Here is a 26,308-nt window from a genome sequence, read left to right on the forward strand (position 1 = left end):
ATACCTGGATCTTAAATACTTCATTTCAGAAAGTCAATGTAAGAACCTAGACTGATATGCAAGACGTTTTAATGTTCTCTCCAAAAATTAGTGACAATACTTTCAGTCTGATAATAAACATTAAAAAGCATAATAAAACTTATTTTTAGAACCAAGAGAATTGAAAGTAGCATCTTTCAAAACAAAAGAAACAGTGAATCACATTTTCAAGATCAAAACTCAGTATGTTCTGCAAAAGCCCAATTTTAGTGCATTAGGAATAAACTATTTAATGGTACTAAAAACCAATGTTTGCAAGCAAAATTTTTTTCCATAAAGAAACCCATTGAACAGTAGTTCCTACATCTCTCTGGACATTCATAATGTTGCAAACACTTTTGGCACTGCTGTGAGTGCCGTGCTTTTGATATGGCTCTCGGGACTCTTGCCACAACCACAACACTGAATTTTGTTTCAAGAGCTACCTACAGCTACCTCTGGCCACTGCAACACTTATGCTGTGGGCAGGACTTTTGGTTTCTACAAGCAGAAGCTTCGACCTCCTTGCCCCCTACCCCACTCATAGGCCCAGCTCCAGCAGAAGATCCCAGGAGAGCTGATGGGGCCATGAACCCAAAGAAACGTCTGCAGAAGACAAGGTGCAGAGATAAGATGCCAGCCACCAAAGACCAACCCAAAAGTTGCTGAAGGTACTGGGAATTCATGCTGGGAAGTGCAAGAAACAGGGGTCAAGGCAGTGGAAAGATTGATTGGGGAGCAGTTGCCCACAGTATGATTCAAAACCCGTATTCTCAATTCATAACTGTCTCAAACAGTAATTTCAGATCGACAGAGAAAGATTATGGAAAGAAGACAAAAATGGTAAATAAATGTATTAAATTTAGGACAATTTCTTAGCTTTTGGTTAAGAGTCATATTTCAATTAGGAAGGTGGACAGTATTTACCAATATTACTTTGATGAAATACCTTGAAATACCTTCAATGAGAATTTCAACTCTATCACAGAAAATGGGAGATGTCAGAGAGGACATCATTTTACCAAATGCGGTTTTAGAGATTTTCAAAAAAGCTAAACTTCATTTCTATTATTTTCTAAATACTTAATGGATAAATAAATGTTCTGTGACATATTCTACCATTTCCCAGGAATTTCTGTACTGCATCAAATGCATCTATATTTGTCAAAGAAAATCTGGAGTCAGCAGCTACACAATATTCTCAGATTTCAATGTAACCACAGAGTACTACTTTATTTCCTTTAAAAATCCCTGATAATTAAAATAAAGGCTACATTTAATGCAAGCTTTAGATAGAGTAAGATTTCAGTGTTGCCTGTTCATACTTAAAGAATTATTCTTAAGAAAAAACTCATGTACCAAATAAAAATCCAACTCACTGTTTTGCCTTGGAGGTTCTGAGGAGTAACAGGCTGTAAACTCAGACCTGCTGGCATTGACCTTCTGTCAGGCACAAAGACATGCTGTATGAAAACAAAACAGCAAAGTATGATCCATAGTTATCTAAAGACTCAACTATTAAATGTTAAAAAAAAGAGTCATGCCAACTTCATGCTCATGACAAATTTGCTATGATGTGTCTGTCAGCTTTGGCCAGTCATGATCCCTGCTGATCTGCCATCTAGGACACTCGAGTAGGCTACCTCTAAGTTCTAGAAATAACCCGGCTTTCATCGTTCATTTAATTAAGAGTCCTCCTTCACAGCTGTTGCCCTAATCATAGCCCATGAGCACAAAAACAATTTTATATCTTCACCCATCACTGAAGGCTGTTAAAAAACTTAAAATGTCTATACAGATGGAGTTTAAATCTTAAATTTTCTCTACTGATTTCAAACAGCCTTCTAATTACCCACTTCTTAAAAAGAGGTTTGTTTCCAAGTTAATGGAAAAAGCTAGTTGTGTAACTAAAACCACAAACCAAATAGCGTGAAAACCTGAAGGTGAGTAAGAATCTTGTATAAAGGATGCTAAATATGAAATGAAATACTAGCATAAAGTGTTCCACAAGGAAAAAAATATGAGAAAGCAACGCATGGCTGAAAGGAGGAGTACACACATGCTCTGCAGCACTGTTTTGTCACATTTCTCAGATCTGCGAGAAGCACTGATTACTACATTTCCAGTGCAGTTGAGACAAAGGATATCAAAACAAAATGACTCCTTTGTTGATAAGAACCTAAGAACTCACGAAAAGACGACTTAGTAAACAACTAAGTTATTTAAACTGCTTTAAGAGGCAGTTAAATGTATTTTCCTGCACCAAGAGACATAAACACACCTGAGATAAAGGTTCATGAGCATTTTATAAAAAACTCTCTTTTTACATTCAACTTAAAGAATAAATTTTTATATAATGTCAAATCCATTAAAATATGCCTTAAACAAGCATGAGGGATGTACCACATACGGCACTGATTTCACTGATTAAGACTAGCAAAGTTATGCTAGGTTGTGTGCAACCTTAATAATAACAATTTGCCCTAGTAACACAAAGGCATCAAAAGAAAGGACTACGCTCAGCTTTCTGTTGGAACCCAAGGCAGCAAAAGTTGTGGCTGAAGAACAGAAAACGGCATGGGGAAAGAAATTTGGGATTTACAGTCCTCTTAAGAGTTCTAGCTAAAAGAGCTAGAAGGGAGAAAGATGTCTGTAGATGCAATGAACCATTCTGAATAACTTGCCTATTGACTCCTTTTCTTTCCTTTAGAGAAACCCAGTATCATGGACAGTAATGTAAGGACAACAAGTTTTCATCTAGTGAATTAGAAAAATATCTTTTTACAACCTTTAGATTTTTAAACATGTTTAAAATCAAACCTTTCTCCATGAAAACACTGATTTAATTTTATCTTCAATATAATAGAATATACCACAGTGCAATGTGAGTTTTACAGTAAGAGTTCACTTTCTATTAAAAATCCTTGTAAATAGGTTTTTTCTCAATTAAAATAAGTATTTTACCTTACTATGATGTGTCCTGAGTCTGCGATCAATAGTTACATCTCCCCTTTGCACTGGTGAAGACACTTCTGATCTATAGGTCCGCTGTGGGGAATATCCTTGGAAACCAGCTATTGAACCATGAGAAGGTGAGGTGGGAATCGAATGCATCGTCTGATCAGAAATATTAATCATAGTTTTGGGGCTACTTAAAGTACTGTGTCTAGTAAGAGTTGTTTGCTTATTGTAAAACTGACGTTGCTGCCATTCATAAAGCTGCCACATCGTGTCATCGCGCATCGACCTCCGTTTTTCTTCAGCTGTTACAGGTCCCATGGCTCTGTCGTAAGCCGAGGGCGTTACGCTGCAGAGGCTCTCTGGCCGTGCTTTGCTGTTTCGTGGCAGTGTTCTGTAGCCTTCTGGGTACCGGGGTAAAACTTGAGGTCGGTGGCTTGGCATGTTTCTCGGTAACGTCTGATATGAGATTATGCTGAAACACAATTTTTTTTTTTTAATTAGTGGAAAGCATTAATATAATAGCATTATAAAGCTTTTCAACATATGTTTGGTTTATCTAGCTCACTCTGTATATTTTTTTTTGGTACAAGTGTCATTTTAAAAACATGCAAGAAAATCAAGATGACAAAGAGTCAACTACACTGACTGAATGCACTGTAGCAGCTGAAACTGGATCCTCTCTCTGATTAGCTGCTTGATTATATAATTCACATTTCATCTTTTTACCAGTTTAACAGTCTAGTAGTGTCAAGTTCAGATCAAATCTTGTAACTTGTCTATATGCTGGATAGGTCAAAGTTTTGAAAACTTTCAAGTTCTATACTGTTTCCCTATGAGCCCATTTTAAATGTTCTCTTTTACAAAAGTGAAAAAAATCTCCTGTTGTTTCCCTAAGAAAATCTTGAGTAATTACTATAGACATTTTTTAAGAAGTTTTGTTTTCTTTTTAACAGCAGACCAAGGAAAAATAGCAGTAATTTTCTAATGAAATTGTATTTTGCAATTGTCAAGGACAAGCCATTCCATTCCAGCTATTCAAGCAAAACAAATAGAAAAGTATTTCTTTGTTTTATAATAATATCATATTGCTTTTCAACTTGGATATGAATTCAAAGGCTTATTCTTTAATTTGTTGCCAGATTAAAATTCTGGAGTGCTAGAGTCATTTAGCTACTTTCAGCATTAGTTGAAACACAAAATTTTCCATAGCAAGTATTGATGCATACCGAAGTATGACAAAGCATTTCTTGTTTTTTCAGAGGACAAAATCTAGGACATAAACATTGATTCATTCAACACTTATCTAAAATTCATATAAGCACCTCCTCAAGTCTTTTGCTACTGATCACATCTATGAGAGATGCTTGCCCAGACACAACAAAACTGATCTCAAATTGGACGTGATTCAGCCATCAGACAGCAGCAGATTCTAGCTACATGCCAGACTAATTCCAGCTAAAATCCCTGACACCAGGAGGCACCAGAATCTGAGGATGATTTTTGTATGACTTCAGTGCCACAAAAACATTAAAGAAACTATGTAGGGCAAATGGCAAGGTAAACCAACACTGTGCTTGTTAGATCCTTATGGAATAACTATCAAGAAAACTGATTATGGTAAAACCCACTTTTAACTGAAAATAGTTAGGCTGAATATTTATGATCACCTGTAACATTCTGGAGTTGAAAACTGCTGTAAAGAACTTTGCATGCAGAATCTGCTAGAGTTTCTGAAGTTTTCCAAGAATTAATGAAGTATTATCCCCATTTTGTAGATTGGGCAGTTTTCCAATCTCACAAAATAAAATTATAAAAAAGGAAGATGGATTCTAAATTGTATTCTTTTGCTGCTTAAATACCTCTAAATTGGTTCATGTAACATATCATTAACGGTAGGAGCTTTTATCCATCTCAATATTTAAAAAACAAACAACTAAGACACTTATGGGTTCAATTTCTAATCTTCAAAATATTATTTTAGCTATTCACAAATGGGTATTGTGAAGCCTGATATTTTCATTAAGATATCCAGTAGCTAGATACACCTCACTCACTGAAGCTCCTCTCCCATGTTATTAATTAAATGGGCAGTGTAATCCTGTTGGCTCCTTTAATATCTCAGACAATTTGAAGAGAAGCTGTCCGAAGCTCTTACCATGCAAAAATAGTAATTTAAAGTCTGCATGCAATTACTCATATTCTAGAACATTTAGGATGATAACACATCCTTCTCCTATTGACAAACCATGAAAACTGTAAAAAGCCCTATCACCTCAATACTAAGCTTTGTTTTACACCATTCGTTAAAATCAAAAGAGATTCACCAATGTCCTGTTGATACTCACACAAATGTCACTCTAGTCAAATCCAAAAAACCAACTCTGGACAGTACTGCAGCCTTGCACACAAGGGGAGACTGATGCAGCCAAACAGCCATGCACACTATCAGGTTGCAAAATATTTCTGCAACTGTCATGAATAGCTCCCTACAAATATTCCCATATGGAAAAAAAGGTACCCACATGAGTCTCCTTATAGACACCATTAGTGGTTGTCTTTAGGATTACGGTTGGGTAGCAATATCGGTTCTGACAACCAAGTTGGTCTACTTGGTAAAGCGACTTTGCTTCTAAACCCTTAGGGGCTCAGTTCTGCAAAGTTACAAATATCCCCAGATCGAAACATCAAAATAGTTCTTCCTCCTAAAGAACGCAAATACCAGCTGGGGCAGAAGACAGAACTTTCATGTGTGAATCAAGCAAAGGGTGGCAGAATGAAGATGGAAACTTGGTGCTGTACAACAGACATTCATTATTTAGGTTGAGGCTTATATGGGCAAGGTGGGGAGACGGAGGATCACACTCTGGGTGAGCAGCCACAAAAAACCCTCACTTTGTGCCATGCAACCTTTCTGTATTTTTTCACATTTGAGAATGACCACGCAAGCGAACCACTACTGGTGAAAGCACTTACTTGTAATTGACTTGTGCAAAAGTAATTCAATAAAATGATACTGAAGTGGAATTTTTTAATTTTAAAAACGTTTATTTTTGGTTTAAAAAAAAAGGTTTGTCTTCCTCAATGCATCAGTTTTCTTTATTTGTGTGGCTCTTGCAAAACTGGGTATTTAGATCCACAGAAATGGCAGATAACAGCTTCAGAAGTTAAAAACTACATTGCCATTGTTCTCATTAATTTCTCAGGCAAACTAAGAAGGGGTCAGCATGTTCCTCTAAAAATTTAGTAATTTTAGAGTGAACCCTTTCCATTCCATATTGAGGACAGTTAACAGCTTCTGTATTATATATAATTATTTAATTGAACCAGTTTGTTAACATTTGAGTTTTCTTAAAGTCCTAATAATTTTTTCCATTCTGACACACCAGAGATACTCAGTTTGGTCCCCCATGATTTCTCTAACACATGCAATGGAAAGCATTTTTGTAGAAATTAGGAACTTTTCCCAATTAGGTGAAGACTACTTTTCTCGAAAATTCAAGTTATGTTATGAATTGAACAAGTCTTATGACAACCAGCCTTACTAGCCTCTCACTGCAACCATAAGCTTTAACATAAACTGGAGCTTTTTTCTCCTCTCATTCATCAACTTCAATTCTACTTAAATTTTCTCTCTCCAGCCAGAAACTGGCAACCTGAACAAAAAGAAAATTTAAATTAAACCACATTCTAAAGAAATCACTACACACTGGAAATTTGGATCATTATTCAAAATAATTTCCACGCAGAGCAAAAAAGATAGCTCAGGTCCAAGGCACTCTTAAGTAGAACTGCATTTGAAAGCATATCCTTTGTGCTAGCAATGCCACCCTTATTTAAGCAACAAGTGTTCTCTATAGTCAGGAATAAAATATTTTTAATTAGTAACATATTGTTAACAGTACTTCCCCCTCTATTTGATTCCCACAATTAAATTACTTTTAAGGTTTTTATACTTGTTTGCAACTGAAAAATGGCACAGCTATTCAAATTTCTACTGTTTGGTTGCAAGTTTTACAATCCAATTTAAAAAAATCTAATTGCATGAAACAGCGTTCTCAGCTGTCATTACGCAAGCACGCATAATAAAATAATTATCAGAGCGTGCAAGTTGCTTTCTGTAGTGCAAGTTCAAACTTGATCAAACTACTTGAGTACTTCATGAAAAAACACATTAACAGTTCCCAATTATATTTAATGAAGGACTAAAGGCAACGAGGAAGTGTTCAACCAATTTTGGCAAGTGTAAGTCAAACTAATGTAAATTTTTCAAGTTTTTGCAAAAACTGAAAAGCTCCCAACATCCGTATTTTGAAATCTGCAGAAAACATTTTCTAAAATTGGTTCTATCTTAAGCTCTGCTTTGCCATCCATGTATAAGCAACTGATTGTCAACTCTCCAGAATATCCCCTGTGATAGCACCTCCATTACTTCCTATCTAATGTAATATTAAATTTTTTTATATTTTACTGCTAGAGCTGCTTGTCTGCAAGCCAGCCTGCAAGCAATGTGTCTACACTTCTGTCAGACAGAGAAAATGCTATTGCCACAACATTCAATATTGTCAATCATTCACACATAATTTTAAAGCTTCATGAATAAGCACTGGAACTCAGTATTAAAACTGAGAGATGTTTAATTTCATGAGAAGATCTAAGCATCAAGTTAGTTAGATTTCTGTGACTCACTCTTAGGTAAAGCTTCTCTCTCTCTCTTTATCTCAATTAAATCTCTTCAACTAAAGCTTGTTTAAAGTTTAAAAGCTTCCTGGAATATTTTTGATGAATTTTAAATAAAATATTATTACAAGATTTTCTGAAGAAAAATTCAGATGACAGGGCAATGCCAAAACCAGATTTTAAGAGGAAAAATAATTGTTATGATTCGTGACACCTCCTCTTTGCTTGGATAGAGAAATTACTATGATCCAAAAAAGATTTCTGGCCATTTTTATTTATTAATTTATTAGTATAGTTTAATTTATTAAAAATCACACAAATGTTAATGAAAATGAAACATTAATAAAGTAGCCATCCAGGTACTTCTTACAGAGAACAATGAATTATGCATTATATTATATATTAAATATTATATAGACCAAAAAGTAAAGAATATAACCAGGATACAAGTCTAAGTATTATTTGCTAGAAAGCCTAGGAAAAAAATGTTACCTACTACTTACCCTCTTGTTTCCTCCTCTTGTCCTTTTCCTCTTTGTATTTTAATCCACTGTTCCAACTGCAGCATTGAATTAGTTCTCTGCATGACTCGTTCAGACTCCATATATGACTGAACCACGCTGTGCTGAGCTCCATCTCCAGCGTCTGCCAGGACAACACCGACAGCTTTATTCTCAGAGCCATTTAAATGAACTGGTCTGAAGTGTCCAGCCTGAATTGTGGTTATGGGTAAAGTCCTGTATTCGGATCCCAAAGGATTTAGCTTTACACTGTTAATTTTTGTTAATGGTTTATCTTGCCCAACTTTCTGGAATCCATATTTTTCGGCTTCCAAAGCTCTCTTCTCCTCATTTTTGTTCACATCTTTGTTTTTCTGGTTATTTTGTGTCTCTGGCTTAATTAGCACCCGATGGTTTGAAATATTATTTGCCTCTCGAGGTGGTGTATTTTCAGTAGTTAACTTCTCTACTCTGGAAAGAAATACATGACAAGCATTTATAATATCATTTATAATAAAACATTCATTAAAATAGTAATAAAAAGTGAAAAATTAATATATTTGTGTTTATCAGGGTTATTTTAGTGAATCCTTCTCCAGATATTTTACACCAATATCTTGTCTTTCAGAGAAAAATCCAGAACATATTTTCACAATAATCAAGGACAGGTTGGTTCTGTTGTTGTTTTAGTTTGTGTTTTGTTGTTGTTTTGTTTTGGAGGTGATGGTGTTATATTTAGTTTAGTTTTTTATTTGTTTTGGTTGGAGAGCGTGACTGTTTTTTATTCCACACTTACCTATTTTTTTTGCTATTTTAAAAGCATTTATAACATGGGGTAAATTTTTTAAGCCAACTTCAAATTAGAAAAAAATGTGCACAAGAGGAAATAAAGCCATAATATGAAAAAGTGAATTTTCAGTTCCTGGAGGGCTGAACATTTCAACAGTAAAAATATTCAGTGGCTCTCCCAAAAGCTACAGCTTCCAGATGTCAACAGCCTGAAATTCAGATGATTTTTAAAGCCATCTTTAAAAATGGTAGCAGATTACATCGCTGAACGGCTTGTGATTCACAATACTACTGAATTTAACATATAATGAGCGCCTTTAAAGAATGCAAACAAATTTTCATAGTCACTGGTATCAGTTAGGTTTCTCTGGTATGTTATCATTTTTGGTCGGCATACATTTTGTGGAAAATAACTGTGGCTTCCCTAATTTTAAGGGGGAAAACAGCTGCTGACTTAGGGAACTGTACCACAGAAATCATGGTATTTTTAGAACAGTTACTGCTTTACAGTGGTTACATAAGCACTCAATGTATGCAGTTTTATTAGCTATCTTCTATTTAAAGTTTCAAAATATCAAGAAGCTGTATCTTTTTCCATACTGGGACATGAACTGAATATCCAGCCCAGATAATGACAATTCTTGTCACTTTACTAGAAAACAAAAAAAACCAACCACAAAAAGCCTAAAATGTTTGGATCAACATTTTTTGGTATGGGAGGAAAGAAGAGGAAGAGACATAATTGTCTCAGATCATACCTCTGTATAAAACCAAACCAAGAACAAAACTTCATTTTAAGATTTTGTCAAATTAACCTGTCACACTGTTTTGCATAATTTTGCAAATTCATCTTTAGAACTGTGTCCACTTCAAGTATTCAATCCGTGTGTAAAATATGATCGCATACACAAGTGACCAAGAGCATAAGTGTGACTGCCCCTTTGAAAAACACTCTGGTTCTAAGTTGAGTAACTATGTACACAGCTGTAAGAATCCTTGCTTACCCTGTATTTAACACGAGGCTTAAAAGTCCAACAAGTCTGCACTTCCCCAGAAGATAATTTAAGCCATGAATTCCCAACAGGTTTAGAACTGTTAACAACCTCAGCAAATACAAAAAGGACTGATAACTGTAAGGTTCTTAGAAAATACTACTCACTGCTGCTAATATCCAACACTTAACTTTAAACCTACCTCCCATTACCACCCTACGTCTTGCTATGAATCCTCCCATGACGTGAAAGGAATCGAGACTCCTGCCTTGGCAAGTTCATAATTTCAAACATCAGTCAGAAACAGCAAGACATCAGCGTCCTCTGCATACTGTCCGTGAGTTGGAATGAAATGCTCATGCACTTTGCATGTTAACAAGGAGTGTGATTTTTGTTCCCCCGTGCCTCTTCCTGCTATAGTTGTGATCTCCGCTCAATACTTCATAATGTTACAAAAGTCCTCCAAAACGCACTCTTATTAATAAAAATCCTTTAATTAAGACTTATTAATAAAACAGTCCTTTTCTTTCAGTAATTATTCCTGAGCTGCCAACATGAAAGGGTACACATATGTCAAAAGTATTGCAAATGAAAACATTCATGTCAATGTTCTAACGTGAACAGCTCTTTCGATACATGCATCGGCATTATTTTTAAACACTGTTTTTTTCCTCATATCTCACTATTAAATGCAGAGGTTAGACATGTCTGATGTTTTCTGCTAGCAGAAAGGAGAGGGTGATACTTCTGCTAAGCATAACTTTTAGAGAAAAATAAGTCTTGGTGTAGAAACAGTTTTTATGTAGACTTTTGTGGGGGTGGACACATGTGGAACTGCTATACCTACGTAATCTTTTCTGTAATTTCCAAGTATTGGCAAAGAAATGTTATGCTAATCTCCTACTGCAACTTAAAAGCGAGGTGTTTTCTTTTTGGTAGTTTTTGTATTTTTTTTTCCTTCTTTCCCCACAAGACTTTAAACTGTTCCCACGACCAAGCATTTCTACCTAGGTTCCTTCCAAGGTTATAGAAAAAAATTGGATCACCTCCTCCCTCCCACCTCAAAACTGTACTACCCAGTGTTCTACCACAATCTAAAGGAATTACCCAAACAGGAGAGTAAATGAAAACTCCATTACCCACAATTATCAAGTTAAAAAAGGAGTGTTAAATTTTCAGTCAGCACTCAAGAATTTACAAATAAATGCAAATAATCCTAAACATGGGCATTAATATGTGGAACATGCCCTAATACCACTACCTACTCCCTTATATAGCACTTAAAATCAATCTTTCTCTAGGTCCTTTACAGCAGAGAAGCAGTTGCCATTTTGCAGATGGAAAATGTGTAGTGCAGAGGAGGGTGGCATCTTTAAGGTCATTCATCAGGTGGCAAAGTCAAGACTTGGCACAGTGTTCAAATCATGCTATCATAGTACTTTCCACTGTAGATCTTAATTCAGAAACAACAAACCCCAAAAATCACAGAATTGTTTTTTCATGCAATCTCTATGCTGTATCACTTGTTACTATGGTTATGTACAGCACTACCAAGCATTTATATTTGACATTCCTTGCAATGGTGCAGAGGCTGCATGACTGACATTCAAACAGACTTCTGGGCTCTCCTTGAACTTTGTGCATCAAATCATTCAACTCATTGTGAGCAAGAGATGTCTTTCCACAGCAAAGGATCCAAATGGGAAAGAATTATCAGAAACTAACAGGTAAATGCAAGAAACATAAATCCATATTTATATTTGGCTCTGTATTTATTTTCTATTTTCCACTGTTTTATATAAGTAAATAATTCTGAAGAGGGGGAGCACGTAATCAAGTATCAGACAGACATGAAGACTGAGTTAACGAAGCCAGGCAGAGGCATTTGGAAAGAAAAAGCTATCTTTTCCAAACACAGTGACGTTGGTAAACCCCCACTGTGGATGTCATTACGCTAACAAGCTGCTTTTCTGGCAGCTTAGCTTATGCTGTTCAGGGAGAATAACTACACTTGGACGAAAAAACCCCACTCTTTTCTTAGTACACGCTGCAACACTCAGAAGCAGCAAAGGCTCTGGCACACACAGCTGACAGCGAAAGGACAGGAAAATGAAGCTCTTAAACAGGGAAGAGTAGAGAAATCAGCATTTAGGGCAAAAGTGATAAATCACTATGTTTGTGGATATTTGCATTTACAAACACATGCAAGCAATCAGTACTCATAGACACAAACTAACTGTGGTCTGCAGTGATACAACATAGAGAGAGTAAGATGTTTTGCTCATCCAGAGAAAGATGTTCGCTCTCAAACAAACCAGAGAGGTTGTTTGAGAACATACTTTGAGTTATAATGCTTAAGTAGTTCCTCATTGACTACTTGTGTGTAATTATTTTGATAGGTCTCAGTACATCATTAAACTTGAATTTACTGTCTAGGTAAAATTAAAAAAAATGTTTAGAAAGGAGTAATTACAAGTAAGTCAATAGGGCCAAATAATATTTGTCTTTCCCTGCAGTTACAAATCAGAAGGAAATTTTTCTGCTGTGTCTGCAGATTAATTCTAAAAGAAAATGTTACATATTTATTTTCTCACCTAAGTATTTAATTTCTGTATTATGTGGCTAACTAAATGAAGTAAGTAAGAATATTTTATGGAAAACTGGGCAAACCCCACACAACTTAATGTTTTAAATATTCCTTTTATCTTTTTTCTCTCTAATGAACGCATATCCTCAAAAAAATAAGATACATATTGTAGCTCTGAAATTATTTGAAGCTGAAACTTCAAATTTAACACACTGTTTGGTTTAGATTTCCAGAGTATTATAAGTAGTAAAGTACCTTGACTTCTAGATTTAAAGAATTATACTGTAAAAACACTGACTTATCATTAGGCAACTTGTATTAACAAGCATTTAAGAATGACTCAACATCAGCTTGCAGAAATATTTAAGGAAGTTCTTAATAGCTGCAGCTATTGTATTTTAAGTATCTAATCAGTTAGAAAACTGTATTCAGTACTATGTTAGAACCTCCTGAAAAAAGAGAATTGAGAAACAAAGGCACTCACTGAATTTGACTGAACCAAAACCTTTTATGCTTAGAGCTATGTGCATGCCAAACTTTAGGTTACTTAGAGATGAGGTAATACAATACTTAATACTTAACAGATTTTTACAGGAAAGAAACATCTGATCTTCTGGATAAGATCACATCCTGGTATGTGGTTCATTTTAAGAAATAAATTGATTGCCAGAGATGTATTCTTTAGAAAACAGATGTCTGAAGGATTTTCTTCCTTATTATAGCTAACAGACATCAAAGTCTTTGAGACTTCACTGGTCTTGAAATGTATTTTATCTCCAGTAATTACTTCAAGACTACTAACAAACCTTTCAAAGGGGTCACATCTGTTTTGTTCTAGGTTTTCTTGCCTGAATTAAAACAATGAGATGGGTGCTACATAAGTCACTCTTCTTACTGCTTTTCTGACACTCATTTTGGCTATTAGCAAGCCTATTCTGCCTGTGGTATCTAGGCAGAAAACTACTGATTTTGCTGCTGAGTGCTTTTTCTACTCATTTAGTGTGCTACAACAAGGAGTAAGATAAGCACCAAAGGAATGTGAAGCAGACTGCAGGAGCACGTATAGCTGGATGAAAGGTGTTATATAAGTTCAACTGTAGTGGGAATCCCCACCCCTTGCCTATATGTACTGCCAAAGACCTGAAATAGGCTGATGTCAGCGCTGGAACGGGCATCGCGGCTGAAAGAAGAGGGTAGGAGCACCTGGCCAAGCATTTTGGGAAGCTGGAATATTCTTCATGGCAATGGACTGCACATTTGTCTTGTTTGAGCAGCAATGGCAATGTGGCCTAGGAAGGACGACCAACTTGCAAAGCTGCGCTGGGCATGAGGGTGAGCTCTGTACAATTAAGTTTACTAAATATCTTCTATAAAGCACTGACTATTAGGGGAGAGACTATGAAGATGACACTTTCTAAGGAGGCTTTGTCAGATGGAGGTGTACTTTATTAACAATAATTTTTTTCCTAGTACAAAGATGTCCTCTTCAAACGCTCAATCTACACAGTATTGCAAATACCAAATGAAGGTCATTTCACTGGCTCAAAAAAGATTCAGAATGACCCATTTCAGTATTACTCCCCCTATGAAATGCTTATACAATCAATACATGATTTTTGTTTGCAGTTAAGTGGGTCTGATTTGGTTTAATCATTTCTCCACCCGTTAGCTACCACAGCTAACAGCAATACATTTACAATGTGAACCAAAATTGATTTTTCTGAGTAACTTTATCATTCACTAAGCTAAATAAGATATTTTATTTTTATGTGTGGCAACTTCACGCTTTTACGGGCAACCTCTAAAAACTCTGTACAGAGAAAGTAAAAGGTGAAAATGCTATTAAGTATCTACTTGCCATTGCTCAGTCTCACTTGATGCATCACTTCCCCATAACAGCTACTGTTCCCAAACATGAGGAGGGTTACAGAAGACAAAGAACATAACACCTTCATATATAATATGAAATCATACATAATCAAACCAAATTTCATTTTGGTAGTTGGACCTACCAGTCCTCCTTTCTATAACCTGAAATCTTTTATTTTCAGTAATTTTGGGAAAACACCACATGACATCAGAGAGTTTGAAGCACATGTGTTATTTTTCCAAAGTACAGAGAACAACATATTTTTTCTGTTAAGCTATGTCATTATGTCCAATGCAGAGAACAAAATACTTCATATATTATCTATTTAAAATATCTTAGAGACAAAAACTAAGTTTTCAACTTTTTGTTTAAGATTAGTCACCAACAAGTTGCACAGTTACAAATTTAAAAGTGTTCCTAGTTTACTCTTATCCTTCTGAATGTCCTGTAGATTGGTATAAGTAAAATTATGTTTGACTGAGAAGCTCACAAAAAATTAAAAATTCTAACATTAAAAAAGTGTCTAATCATTCTGCATTCCATTTTATGCTTCTACCAACACCATACTGGAACATGGGATATAGAAATGTCAGGAAGAAGTTAACAGGAATTACTTGCACCAGCAATGTAAAATTCAGAAAGATTGCTTGTATTTTGACAATAAGATTAATGTGTTTACTCTTCTGCAAAAATTGTACCTTTTCCTTCTTTGGTACCTGTGTCTATGCATTTTTTTACCATTTCTTTTTTTAACTTAAAATTTCTCAACATTGTTGCTGTTCATTAAACTCCAGTGTAGCAGGAACAGAGTGCAGAACAGATCAAGTGACAGCAGCCATTAGCAATAAATTCTGTGCCATCAATAACAAGGAGGTTTTAAATTTTCAATTGATGAGGTTTTCATTATAGATGCCATGGAGCTGACGCAAGGGATCACATTCAGAGAGAAAACAGTTCTTAGTTGACAGACAGCAGCAGGCAATATTCAGTTTCTGAGAACACAATGCTTCCAGCAACAACTCGCTTTTCATTGTCAACACATGGGTACATAAAGGATAAGGCTCCAGATCAGGTTAAGTATAAATTTTATGACAGCTTGATGGTGAACAGGACTGGCTCCCCACAGGTTACCCATAAGTACAACTCTTTAACTTAGCCAGAAATTATGGTTGTGAATGAGACTTATGACAGGTTTAAGCCAAAGACTACCACCGTTTGAGATGCTATTGCTATTCAGTCAGGACGGCAGGGGAAGTCAAATGTGCCCACCCATAGTAGTTCTCATTACACTTCTTCTGAAGCCACAGGTTAAAGAATAAGTCGTTTTCTTCTAGCCCCTTACACTCAAGGTGTCTATGTTCAGAACAGAACTTAAGATTATTTGTACTACCTTAAAATTTTATCCAAAATTGTTAAATTACTGAGGGGTCTTCAATATAGGGAGAAACTACTTCAGCTAATTTACATGCTATTTTAATGTATGCCCTTTCATTTAAATAAATCAAACTAAATATAAGAAAGAAATACACTGTGGTACTGTTTTGTCAACCCACACTACCTTTTAACAGGCTCTGTCTGCACAAGTGCTGCATCTGTCATGGCTTTCATCCACAACTCCATTTCCTTCCCTGTATCTGTGCAGAAATAATAGGTCCTCATGTTTGGATGAGCTGCCTGATTGGAAATGACATGGACATTGCAATAAAAATGTAAGATTCTGTAAAAGAAAAGAAGCAAATAATGTTACTGTATACTCGTTCTAATGTCTTCTGTAATAAGACTTCTACAAATACTGTCAGAAAAAATATTAGAAATACTTGATTATTTCTCTGTCACTGGTTTCATATTTTCAAAATAATTGCCTACAACTTTCAATCATAGCTGTTTCTTCATTAATATACCCAAAAAATCCCTTAAATTTCTTCACTCTATTAAAAACTGTCTTGACTATCCATTAATGTAAATTAAAATAATTATTATAAACAAGATTCTGACATAGATCTTTGCAGTCTGAACGATACAGTAAGTTTTAATTTGTACTTACCATAGTAAATAAATGATGTGTTGCTTAGGAGGCCAAAAGAGCCAAAAGGAGCTCATAAAACAAAAAAAAAGTCAAGAGAAAATATTTAGTAGTGATTTATATAATGATTAATAAGATCTGCTGTGAAACACGCCTAGTAATGATTCATGTAATATTTTCATTTAAGTGATAATAAAACCTTATTTTTATTTACATATAGAAAGACTTCGTATCTAAATAACTAAAGAACTTTCATGAGTGGTGTAAGTCCAGCTGCGGACACAGTTTACTATTCTAAAACAACATACAGTATTTAAATTCCATGAACTAAAAATAAAAGACTAATAACGAGTGATATTCATCAATTTTCTTATTCTAATAATTACGTCTATGTTTACATCAGGCTAAATACTTGAATCCTCTCCTACTGTGTTATGCAAAAATCAGTCTCAGAAGCTGTTTGTCAATCCTGTTTAGCAAAACAACTCAGTAAAATGAGTTCTGATCACTAAGCTATTGTGCTTTCAGACATAAAATTAAACTGAAAATTTGATTCCCTTACCTTAAAGGCATATTTGCGGTTTATGTGGTCCTCAGGAGAAAGCACAGATATCTGAAAACTAGGTAGAAGTATGCTACCTAATATTCCTTCTTCTTTCTCATCTGTGAACATATAGTCTTTGATTAGAGAAACAAAGTGTTTTGGCACACAATACTTCTATTCAGACCCTTCAGTGCAACTCTGTACTTAACAACACTGAATATCAGTAACAAGAAGTTTACATTGGAAGGAAATGCATTAGAGAACCAGAAAACCAGACCGATTTGTTACACAGGTGCCTGTATACAGCCTCAGAAGTGTGCCGTCCACAGGAGCGACTGAGCAGTCCCTCTCTGCCAACACATGCCATAGAACCTGCATCACACCAGAGCGCACCCCCAAAAACCTGCTAAGTGCTGTGAAATCCAGGCCATTTGAATATAGTTACCTTTGACTTTTTCACAGGATGATACACGCATAATACACCCTCCTGAGAGTGCCAGCTCTGTAAGTTAAAGTACGTGAGCTACCTTATCGAATCTGCTGCATTATGGAAAACACCACAAATAGCTTCACCCCGAGTTTTTCTGAGGATCAGTGTTTACCTGCACACAACTTCAAAGCTGAAAAGCAGACAGAAGTCAAGCCTTTAATTAATTGACAAGAACAATCACTGCTATCTATTGCCTGCTCAGTAAGAATTACAAATACCCACAAGAGCAGAAGTGTTTTAAAATAACTGTTTAAGACTGTTTGTCTTTGAGAAAATTTGCACATTCCTATTCTGATATCAGGCATATTAAGCTATAAGATTGTTATAATTCCCATGAACAGTTTAACCTCTATGACATTCTATGTGTAAGAATGTGTATGTTTCAGATTATTTGTAAAACACAAAAAACCCCCACCAAATCAAACACCCTTTTTGAGAACATTGGTTTTTTTTGTAAAATTTCGAATACATCACAATAATAAATTGACATTTTAATTGGAAGGAACAACCAGCTTTTAAATCCAATTACACTTTAATAAAGGAATAATTGGATACAATTCACAAAGTCAATCCTAATTGTATTTCAGATACAGAACCTCTATTCACAACCAGTCTCTTAGGAGACTGTCCACCATAACACTTCTTTTATTTGAGGATACTGCACACCACAAATGACTATGTATCAACAAAGCTAAGATGAAAACATAGATAATTCAATGTTTCAAGCAAGGAAAATTTATACTGTTACAACTAAAATATATGTAAACAGCACAAAAGGACTACCTCTTATACCAGGATTTAAAAATATTTTCCCAGTTCTTGTTAACTCACTAATTTCTGAAAAGCCACAACTTAAAAGTTAATCATCTGGGGAAAGCTCTGCTCAGCCACATTAGCATTATATAACATGTTAGATGTAAAAATTTTGCTTTCTTGGACAGTTTTTAATTGGAGTACTGAGCATGAAATTATTCCAATTAAAAGGCAGAAAATAAATGAAAAGAGCAGATTTACTTGCAGGTAGTTAACTGTACTCACAAGTATGCCTGAAATCATCCCATCTCCCCTTTCAAATATTTACTCCTTGATAGCCACACACACACACACACACACACACACAAAATCTGCCTTGTCACCCCCTGTTCCAGAATGCATGGCAAATGTTAGGGTTTACTTTATTTGGACTGCTGTTTAGGGGAAAGAATTCCCTTCTGCTAGTTCTTCTGCTGACTTATGATGAGTAATCACAGCCACTAATGACATATAAAAACATTAAGCATTTTTGCTCCACTGAATAGCTGCATGTCTGGACGACTTTGGTCTTTTGTTAGAGATGTACTGCTACATTCCATTTTCGGATTTTAAAAATCTGTTTCCCATAAGACTGGCTTTTATCTACACATTACACTGCCCCATACCCATCTTTACTTGTATGCTATGTATGAATAACACAAGAGAAAAATAGCAGGTCTTCTGTCCAGCTCTAAGATCCTGTATTTGTTGTGACAATAACCTTCCAATACGAAAAGCAGGCAGTCTTTTATCCCTCCGTGAAACAGAAAAAGAGTATTCTTTAAGCTCTGAAGAAATACAATGAAGTAATCTTTCTTTTCATCTATAAATTAGATTTAATCCGCTAACATTGTGACACAATTGTCAAAGTTCAGTAAGATTTACTAACAAAACCAAAAAAAACCCCAACAATCACAATCATGCAACCAGAAATACCGTTTGTGAATTGGGAGTAAGTGCATGGCTCCCCCCTTTCATTTTTTCAATATCTGAGACAGAATTAACAAAAACATAGAAGCACAGGATTTGGAATATAACTTTTTTATATGCTAGTAGCCATTTTTAATACTTTTAAGACTGTCACACTATACATGTTTAATAACAGCTTATCAGCTTTAACTGCTTTCTAGTGTGTGCTAGCTAAAAGCTAAGCTTATCATGTAAACAGTATAGACTATTCTGCTTATATTTCAGCTTACTTGGCATATTAACATGTAGAAAGGAAAAAGTAATATTAGAGAGCTGCTGCATTTAGTTTATTTGTTGTTGGTTTCGCTTTTTTCAATTTTTGAGATACTTCATGTGCAATGCTTTAAGTCAATTTAATCTATTCTTAAGGCAGCTACAGAGCAGCTCTTTCTTTAGAACCTTTTGAAGAGAGCCTGAAGACTTGTTTAAAATAAGAAAACCCTGTGAGAAAGCACAGAGTATATAATGACCACTTAACTAAATGCAGTGTAGCTGTATCACAATCGATGCCTCCATGACTGAAACTACAGTCTAATTTTGAGTCAGCAGTGATCTATCCAATTATGTATACTTCTTGTGGGAAAGAAACAAAGGCTATCAGTAATTCAGAATTTGTTAACTAAAACGGTTACAGAACTTTTACGTTTCATGGACTGATTTGACTTTATTAGATTATAGCCATAGTGCACTTTAACAGAACGCTTTAAATCCATCAGTCACTGCTTTCAGCACCAACATCACTTCTATCAATTTTAAAGTCTCATCCTAAACCAAAACCCTTTCACTGCAGTGCACACATCCTAGAAGAATTAGGTTTAATAAATATGTTAATCTGCTCCAAGAAGAAATGTACGTGTGAATTATCAATATTCGTGTAGTAAATGTGTTTTGTGACAACCAGCCAAGTTCATCTGCAGTTAAGGCCTTTACTGTTTATTTTCCTCTATTTTACCATGCTTTACAATCTTCTTTGCTCTTAGCCTCCTTTAAACTGTTACAGTTGTACATCTTATTTCAGGACAGAATGCATTTCCATATGCACAAATCCCATTTGTTTACTCCCTCAGAAACACTACAGTTAATCTGTAATGGTGAAGGAATCACTTTTCTAACATACCTATTTCTAGACTAGAATTATAAGCAGCTAATTTTTCCCATGCAAAGTCTGGGTAGCTACATCAGAATACCTACAGATTTCTTTGTTCCAAATATAGCAGCAGAGACTTCTACTCATAAAGAATTGGACATTTCACTTTATAAGTATTCATGAACACTGATTAGACTCCCAAAAGGTTCCTCTTTATCATTCCAAAGGCAGAGTTTCAGCTCCTCTGCACTATCCCTATCCTATCCCCATTTCAGTTGCTTAATTTGCATGAAAAATCAGATTTAACCTGGTATGTTTAGTTCCCAGCAACAGAAGCAGTGAGAAAACAACAATCCAGAATTTAATAAGAGAGGTGGCTGTGAATGAGTTTACCCTTTGAGCATACTCGACACATAGGAACCAACTCGTAATTAAGAAAGAAAAAAAAAGATGTAAGTAGCAAGCCTGGATATTGACAGCTATACTACTATTTTAATCCATTTGGCTAAATAGCAGCTTCTTATTTCTTACATTTGAATAGTGTGTCAAAGTTTATCTGCTTCCAGTAAAATTAGCAAATGAAGCTCACCTGAGTGGACTTACCTCTGTAATAGAAGAGACACAGATCTGAGAGCACAAACCATCGTTTCTTCCACAACTTCATTCCAGTACTATCCTGTATTAATCAAAGTAATCAAGTAAGAACTTGACTCAGACTGCTAATAGTAATAGTTCATAAAGTATACCAGCTACTACATAACTGTGGTGCTGTGCTAGTAGTTGATTTTTTTTAAGTATCTTGAACTTCTCATCACAGACCTGACACTGTAAACAAAGATCATAACCCAGGAAGGCTGAAGTTAACATGATTCAAGAATAAATAAAAGCCCATTATTTTAGCATGCTAGAGATTACAATTTACATTTGACTGGAAAAAAATATATTTTTTTTTACAAAGGAAAAGAGCAAGTTAATATCTGGGGTACATCCTTCTGTTTTCTGAAGAAACTTTCTGCTGAACTTCATCTTCTACTACCACTCATATCTACAGCAATTTTTTTTCCACAAATAAAGTTTATTCCTAAAGCAATTTCATTTTCTTTTATGTTTATAATCAATTTACACTGCACAACTGAGAATAAAAGACTGCCACCACAACTGCAGTGTAAGGAAGCCAAAGCACTGCAGTGCACACATCCTAGAAGAATTAGGTTTAATACATATGTTAATCTGCTCCAAGAAGAAATGTATGTGTGAATTATCAATATTCATGTAGTAAATGGGTTTTGTGACAACCAAGAAAAGGGATTCTGTAATGAAAAACTGTGGAGTGGGGTGGGTATGGTTTTCGTATTGTTTGGGGGTTTTTATTCTTGAGAAAAATCAGCATAATTTTTAGCCTCATATTTCACGCTCTGCTCTTTTTGGGGTGGGGAAACTGAGCTGGAAGAGGAAGAAAAAAGGGTAAAGCAAGCATTAGCTAGGAAATATTATTCAGAATACATTAAAAATCCTTTGCCACAGACATTTTCATAAATAGAATAATTAAACATTTTATAGTACCTTCCTTCTGAGGACCTCAAAGTGGTTTAACAAACACTAATAAAGTCTGGGAGCACTGGCCATAGCAGTCAGCTCCTATTTCACAGCTGGAAAGGCAGACATGAGGAGGGGAGACTGCCTTCCTCACCTCCCTGACAAGGTCACTGACTCGGTAGGAGACTTGGATGCCAGACCCCTGCCCAAAGGACACTGGTCATAAAAATCAACAGTCCAATGTGAAAATACCAAAACTTCTTCAGTATAAAGGATTATCACAATCTCTCAGACAGACTTTCTGAGGAGGCTGTTAATGCAACATCACACTTATCACTCAAAAACACCAACAGGTTTATACACAGCCACGTGTAAAATTCTGCCAGTAATGAGACAAGCTATGAATGATCATAGAATCACAGAATGGTTTGGGTTGAAAGAGAGCTCAAAGATCATCTCATCCGATGCCCCTGCCATGGGCAGGGACACCTCCCACTAGCCCAGGTTGCCCAAAGCTCTGTCCAACCTGGCCTTGAACACGTCCAGGGAGGGCGCATCCACAACTTCCCTGGTGTCTCACCACCCTCATAGTAAAGAATTTCTTCCTAATATCTAGTCTAAATCTACTCTCTTCCAGTTTAAAGCCATCCTTCCTCATTCTATGGCTACCTGTCCTTGTAATCAGTCCCTCCCCAGCTTTCCTGTAGGCCCCCTTCAGGTACTGGAAGGCTGCTTTAAGGTCTCCACAGAGCCTTGTCTTCAGGCTGAACAACCCCAACTGTCTCAGCCTGTCTTCATAGGAGAGGTGCTCCAGTCTCCTTTGGACAGCAGACACAGCAGAGGCACACAAAACGACTGTGTGACTCTCGTATATAAAATTATTTCCTACTTTAAAGTACATCCTTTTTGTATCAGTGGATTTACTAATTATTGTTCCCTCTTGATTGTGCTTATGTCATAATATGGTAGCAGTATGTTCACAGTAAACACCTGCCAAGAAAAGTGTTGACTCTGGACTTAAATATTAGTAGAAAAATGACAGAAGAATGGCATTACATGCAATGAAACAGCACACCCTGAGTCAAACAAAACTTGCTGTTCTCTGTGATTACATAAACACATTAAGAAAGTTACCTTACTATCAAGAAGAAACCTGCACACTGCAAATTTCACTGTAAACTTCTGAAGGTAGCATCAGTTGATAAAACTCTTGAACTAAATTGGCTTTCAATTACTACTACAACATGGAAACATACAGCAACCCCTTTTCTTACAAAAACCAATCAAACATTACAGAATTTAAATAATTTTACATGTAAACCCTGTCCAAAGGTATGCATTTGGACAATGGAGTGGACTGAAAACTGGTTGAACTACCAGGCCCAGAGAGGGGTGACCAGTGCCACCAATGGTTGCACTTCTTAACTGATAGTGATTTTTAAAAACTGACTCATCAACAGCATCCAAAAGGGTATGTGGGTCATACCAGTCTATCAGAGTAGGGACAGTAAATGTCAATGTAGATTCAAAACTACATATACACATTTGCCTCACCTGAGGTTAAATGTCAAGTTCTTACAGGGTTCTTGGTGGATTTACAAAATATATTCCTAACACGGCTTAATCAGTTTTGTTGTTCAATTTTTGATCAAACTACTCTACTCTGATTTCCTGCAGAGCAAGAAAAAGTGCAAGTAGTCTGGTACTGCAGATTAGGAACTCTACAGCAGGCTAGGTACGCTGTCACTAAATACTAAAAAGCACATACTTCAGATTACTTTACATTCAATAGGAAAACTTAAAATGATCTCTGGTTTTAAAATTGTCATCTCTGAGTTAGGAAAACAGGCATTCCTCTGTCTTTTTGTATGCGAAAAAACTGCTTGATTTCCAATTTGTTATTGAAAATATTTACGTACTTAAAAAAAAAAAAAGAGATGGCCTAACAAAAGAAACTTCAAATTTAAAAGACCAATATGTTGTACCATATATCTTTGTCCCATCATCTCAGTATGCCTGAAACTCATTCAGCTATTTACTACCAACATCTACCTAGACTTTTCAAGCCCTTTATGTATTTTAGAAAAAGTTACATATATATAACTTATCAATGTTCTGTACTTGTCTGATGCCCTTACTAATTTGTATCAGGATATTATTTAATAAGTAGCTAATTAATTAAAATACCATGTGTCCGTTCCTCACTGTCCACAGCTTCGCTCTGGTAATGCTATCGTATTTTATGCAAATGATTGTCTTTTGCACATTACACATCTAACAAAAAAATAAATAAAAAGGGTGTGAAAAGGGAAAGGGTACCTGTTTGTAGAGCCAGCCACGTCTGACAACTGGTGCATTAGGATTTCTCTTTATTGAATTTGATCTCTTTCCGAAATTATGAACCTTCTTTGAAGATCGTGATGTCTAAATTGAATTGAACAGGTTAAAAAAACATGACATCAATATCCATTGAAAAATCATAACACATTTTCTTTTCTTTAAGATCTTTTTCTTATACATGTTCCTCTGGGGGAGCTGCAGAATATACAAATTGTATTCCTTTTTTAGATAAATAATTATTATGAAGGTTCTGCTGGCTTCAGCATTTCTTTCTTTTTCTTCTACAGAAAATTTTAAAGATAAATCCCAAGACAAGTACTTAATTTTTTTTTAATAAGAAAAAACAGTGAAATATATGTCTGACCTTCTTAAAACATACATAGGAAGCCTACCAAGCTGTAGAAAGAGAAGTAAAACTAACAAACCTATTATTAATTATGAAAAATTACATCACCTGGATGAGAAAAATCTACACTTCTGCTTCCAACATTGGCATAATACATGAAAACTTACTCAGATTTCAACAAGATACAACTCTGCCTTTCCTACCATATACTAACTTCTTTTTATTCCTTCTTCCCACTCAAGAAGCCTTCACTCTGATCTCTTGGCTGGTCTGAATATTCATTATTTCACCTGTTTGCACTAAGAACTATTTTGACTTTTTTTGCCTTGAATCTGGTATCTGCTCTTGCTTACACCTTAAACAACATTACAGCTATGCAATGATTACAGATGATTAAGTAAGATAAATAACCCATTTTAGATTTTTTCATTCTTCTACTTGAGCAAACAAAAGAAACTGGAAAAGACAAAGAAACGTTCAGTGCTTTGCCAATTCACACTTCATTCTCTTCAGCCTTCATTTAGAGAGTTTTTTCTGCAACTAAATGAGCAGAATGTTTGTGTTTTAAATTCTGTAAGAATTAGTGCTTCAGAGCCTATGTGATGTGATACAGCAAAGTATCCCAGTCTGCAAAAGAAATAAGGTGCCAGTAAGTTTTTTAAGCTGTGTTCACGGCTCTGCTCCAAATCCACCCTTTGAATTGAGACAATATATTCCTGTGCTTCAGCTTTCCCATCTCTACTACTGAGACTAATCATAAGGTTATGCACAGTCCCTAAAGGAGGATGGCTAAACAAGCGCTTGGGTTTTGTTGCAAATTAGGGTATGGGGTTTCTCTGTGGAACTTCTCTGAACACGCATCACAGAACTGAGTCGGGATTTACACATGCTTCAGAGAATTCCACAGTAGGTTACAAATCATAAACTGAAAACTGCAATTTAAAATGATGTGCAGCTTTTGTCAATGATGCCATTAACTGGAAAATACAACATAGCTTAGCCAGAAAAAGAATAATACTACAAAAACTATGTGTGTTTGTCTTAAGTCTACAATATGATGAAACAAGGTCATTTTGTATTTCTTTTTTTAAAGAATCCGGAGGGAACAGGAAAACAACTAGAGTGCTTTTAATTTCCCTTGGAGATACAGAAATTTGACTCCACTCTATTTGGAAACCAAGACAGAGCAAGCAATAGAAAATCTAATTAAATTAAAATCTTTCACATTTTCATCTGAAAAATCTACCAGTGCAAAATGGACAAAGGTTTGTAACTAGCAAAGAAAATTGAGACATCCAGCTGTAAAAAAGGAATATACAGAGAACCTGTAACAATCCAGAGCATATTAAAAAGTTAACTACATCTATCTGAGGTAACCTGTATGGCTACTATATTGCCATATCATACAAGAATTGTGCCAAGATTTTGATCAGAAATAATAACACTCACACCTGCTCTATTATTAGGTTTTAGAGGTTCAAAACCTCTTGTCTTCCAGACTTCCTATGCTTGTAAAATGGCTAACTCATTAAGCACGCTTCTGAAAATACAACCAACCACATGTAATACTAATGTCAAGTCTACTAACATATTCAGATAATTTAGATAGACATCTCTTAGGTAGATCTGATAACAAACCATAGTTTGCTCACAGCAAAGTTTTAATGGGTTACATCTTACCAATTGTGAATACAAACTTTCATTAATTAAACAGAGCATCACAATTGCTTTCTAATTTTAGTTAAACAGAGGACACTTGAGATGACTCGTGATGATTTTACCACACA

General features: G+C 35.5%; 1 protein-coding gene across 1 annotated transcript in view; it reads right to left on the minus strand.

Moving 5' to 3' along the window:
• Nucleotides 1-26,308, minus strand: part of PLEKHA5 (pleckstrin homology domain containing, family A member 5) — a 69,392-nt gene that overhangs the window by 36,903 nt on the left and 6,181 nt on the right. The window contains exons 3-9 of the mRNA XM_010186769.1: nt 24,155-24,259; nt 20,903-20,975; nt 16,980-17,080; nt 15,953-16,068; nt 8,160-8,627; nt 2,983-3,451; nt 1,398-1,481 (exon numbers count right to left, since the gene is read on the minus strand). Coding sequence (XP_010185071.1) covers nt 1,398-1,481; nt 2,983-3,451; nt 8,160-8,627; nt 15,953-16,068; nt 16,980-17,080; nt 20,903-20,975; nt 24,155-24,259 — 1,416 coding nt within the window. The remainder of the gene's footprint in view (nt 1-1,397; nt 1,482-2,982; nt 3,452-8,159; nt 8,628-15,952; nt 16,069-16,979; nt 17,081-20,902; nt 20,976-24,154; nt 24,260-26,308) is intronic.

Source organism: Mesitornis unicolor, unplaced genomic scaffold, assembly GCF_000695765.1.
Source record: "Mesitornis unicolor isolate BGI_N332 unplaced genomic scaffold, ASM69576v1 scaffold4286, whole genome shotgun sequence".
Classification (NCBI taxonomy): domain Eukaryota; kingdom Metazoa; phylum Chordata; class Aves; order Mesitornithiformes; family Mesitornithidae; genus Mesitornis; species Mesitornis unicolor.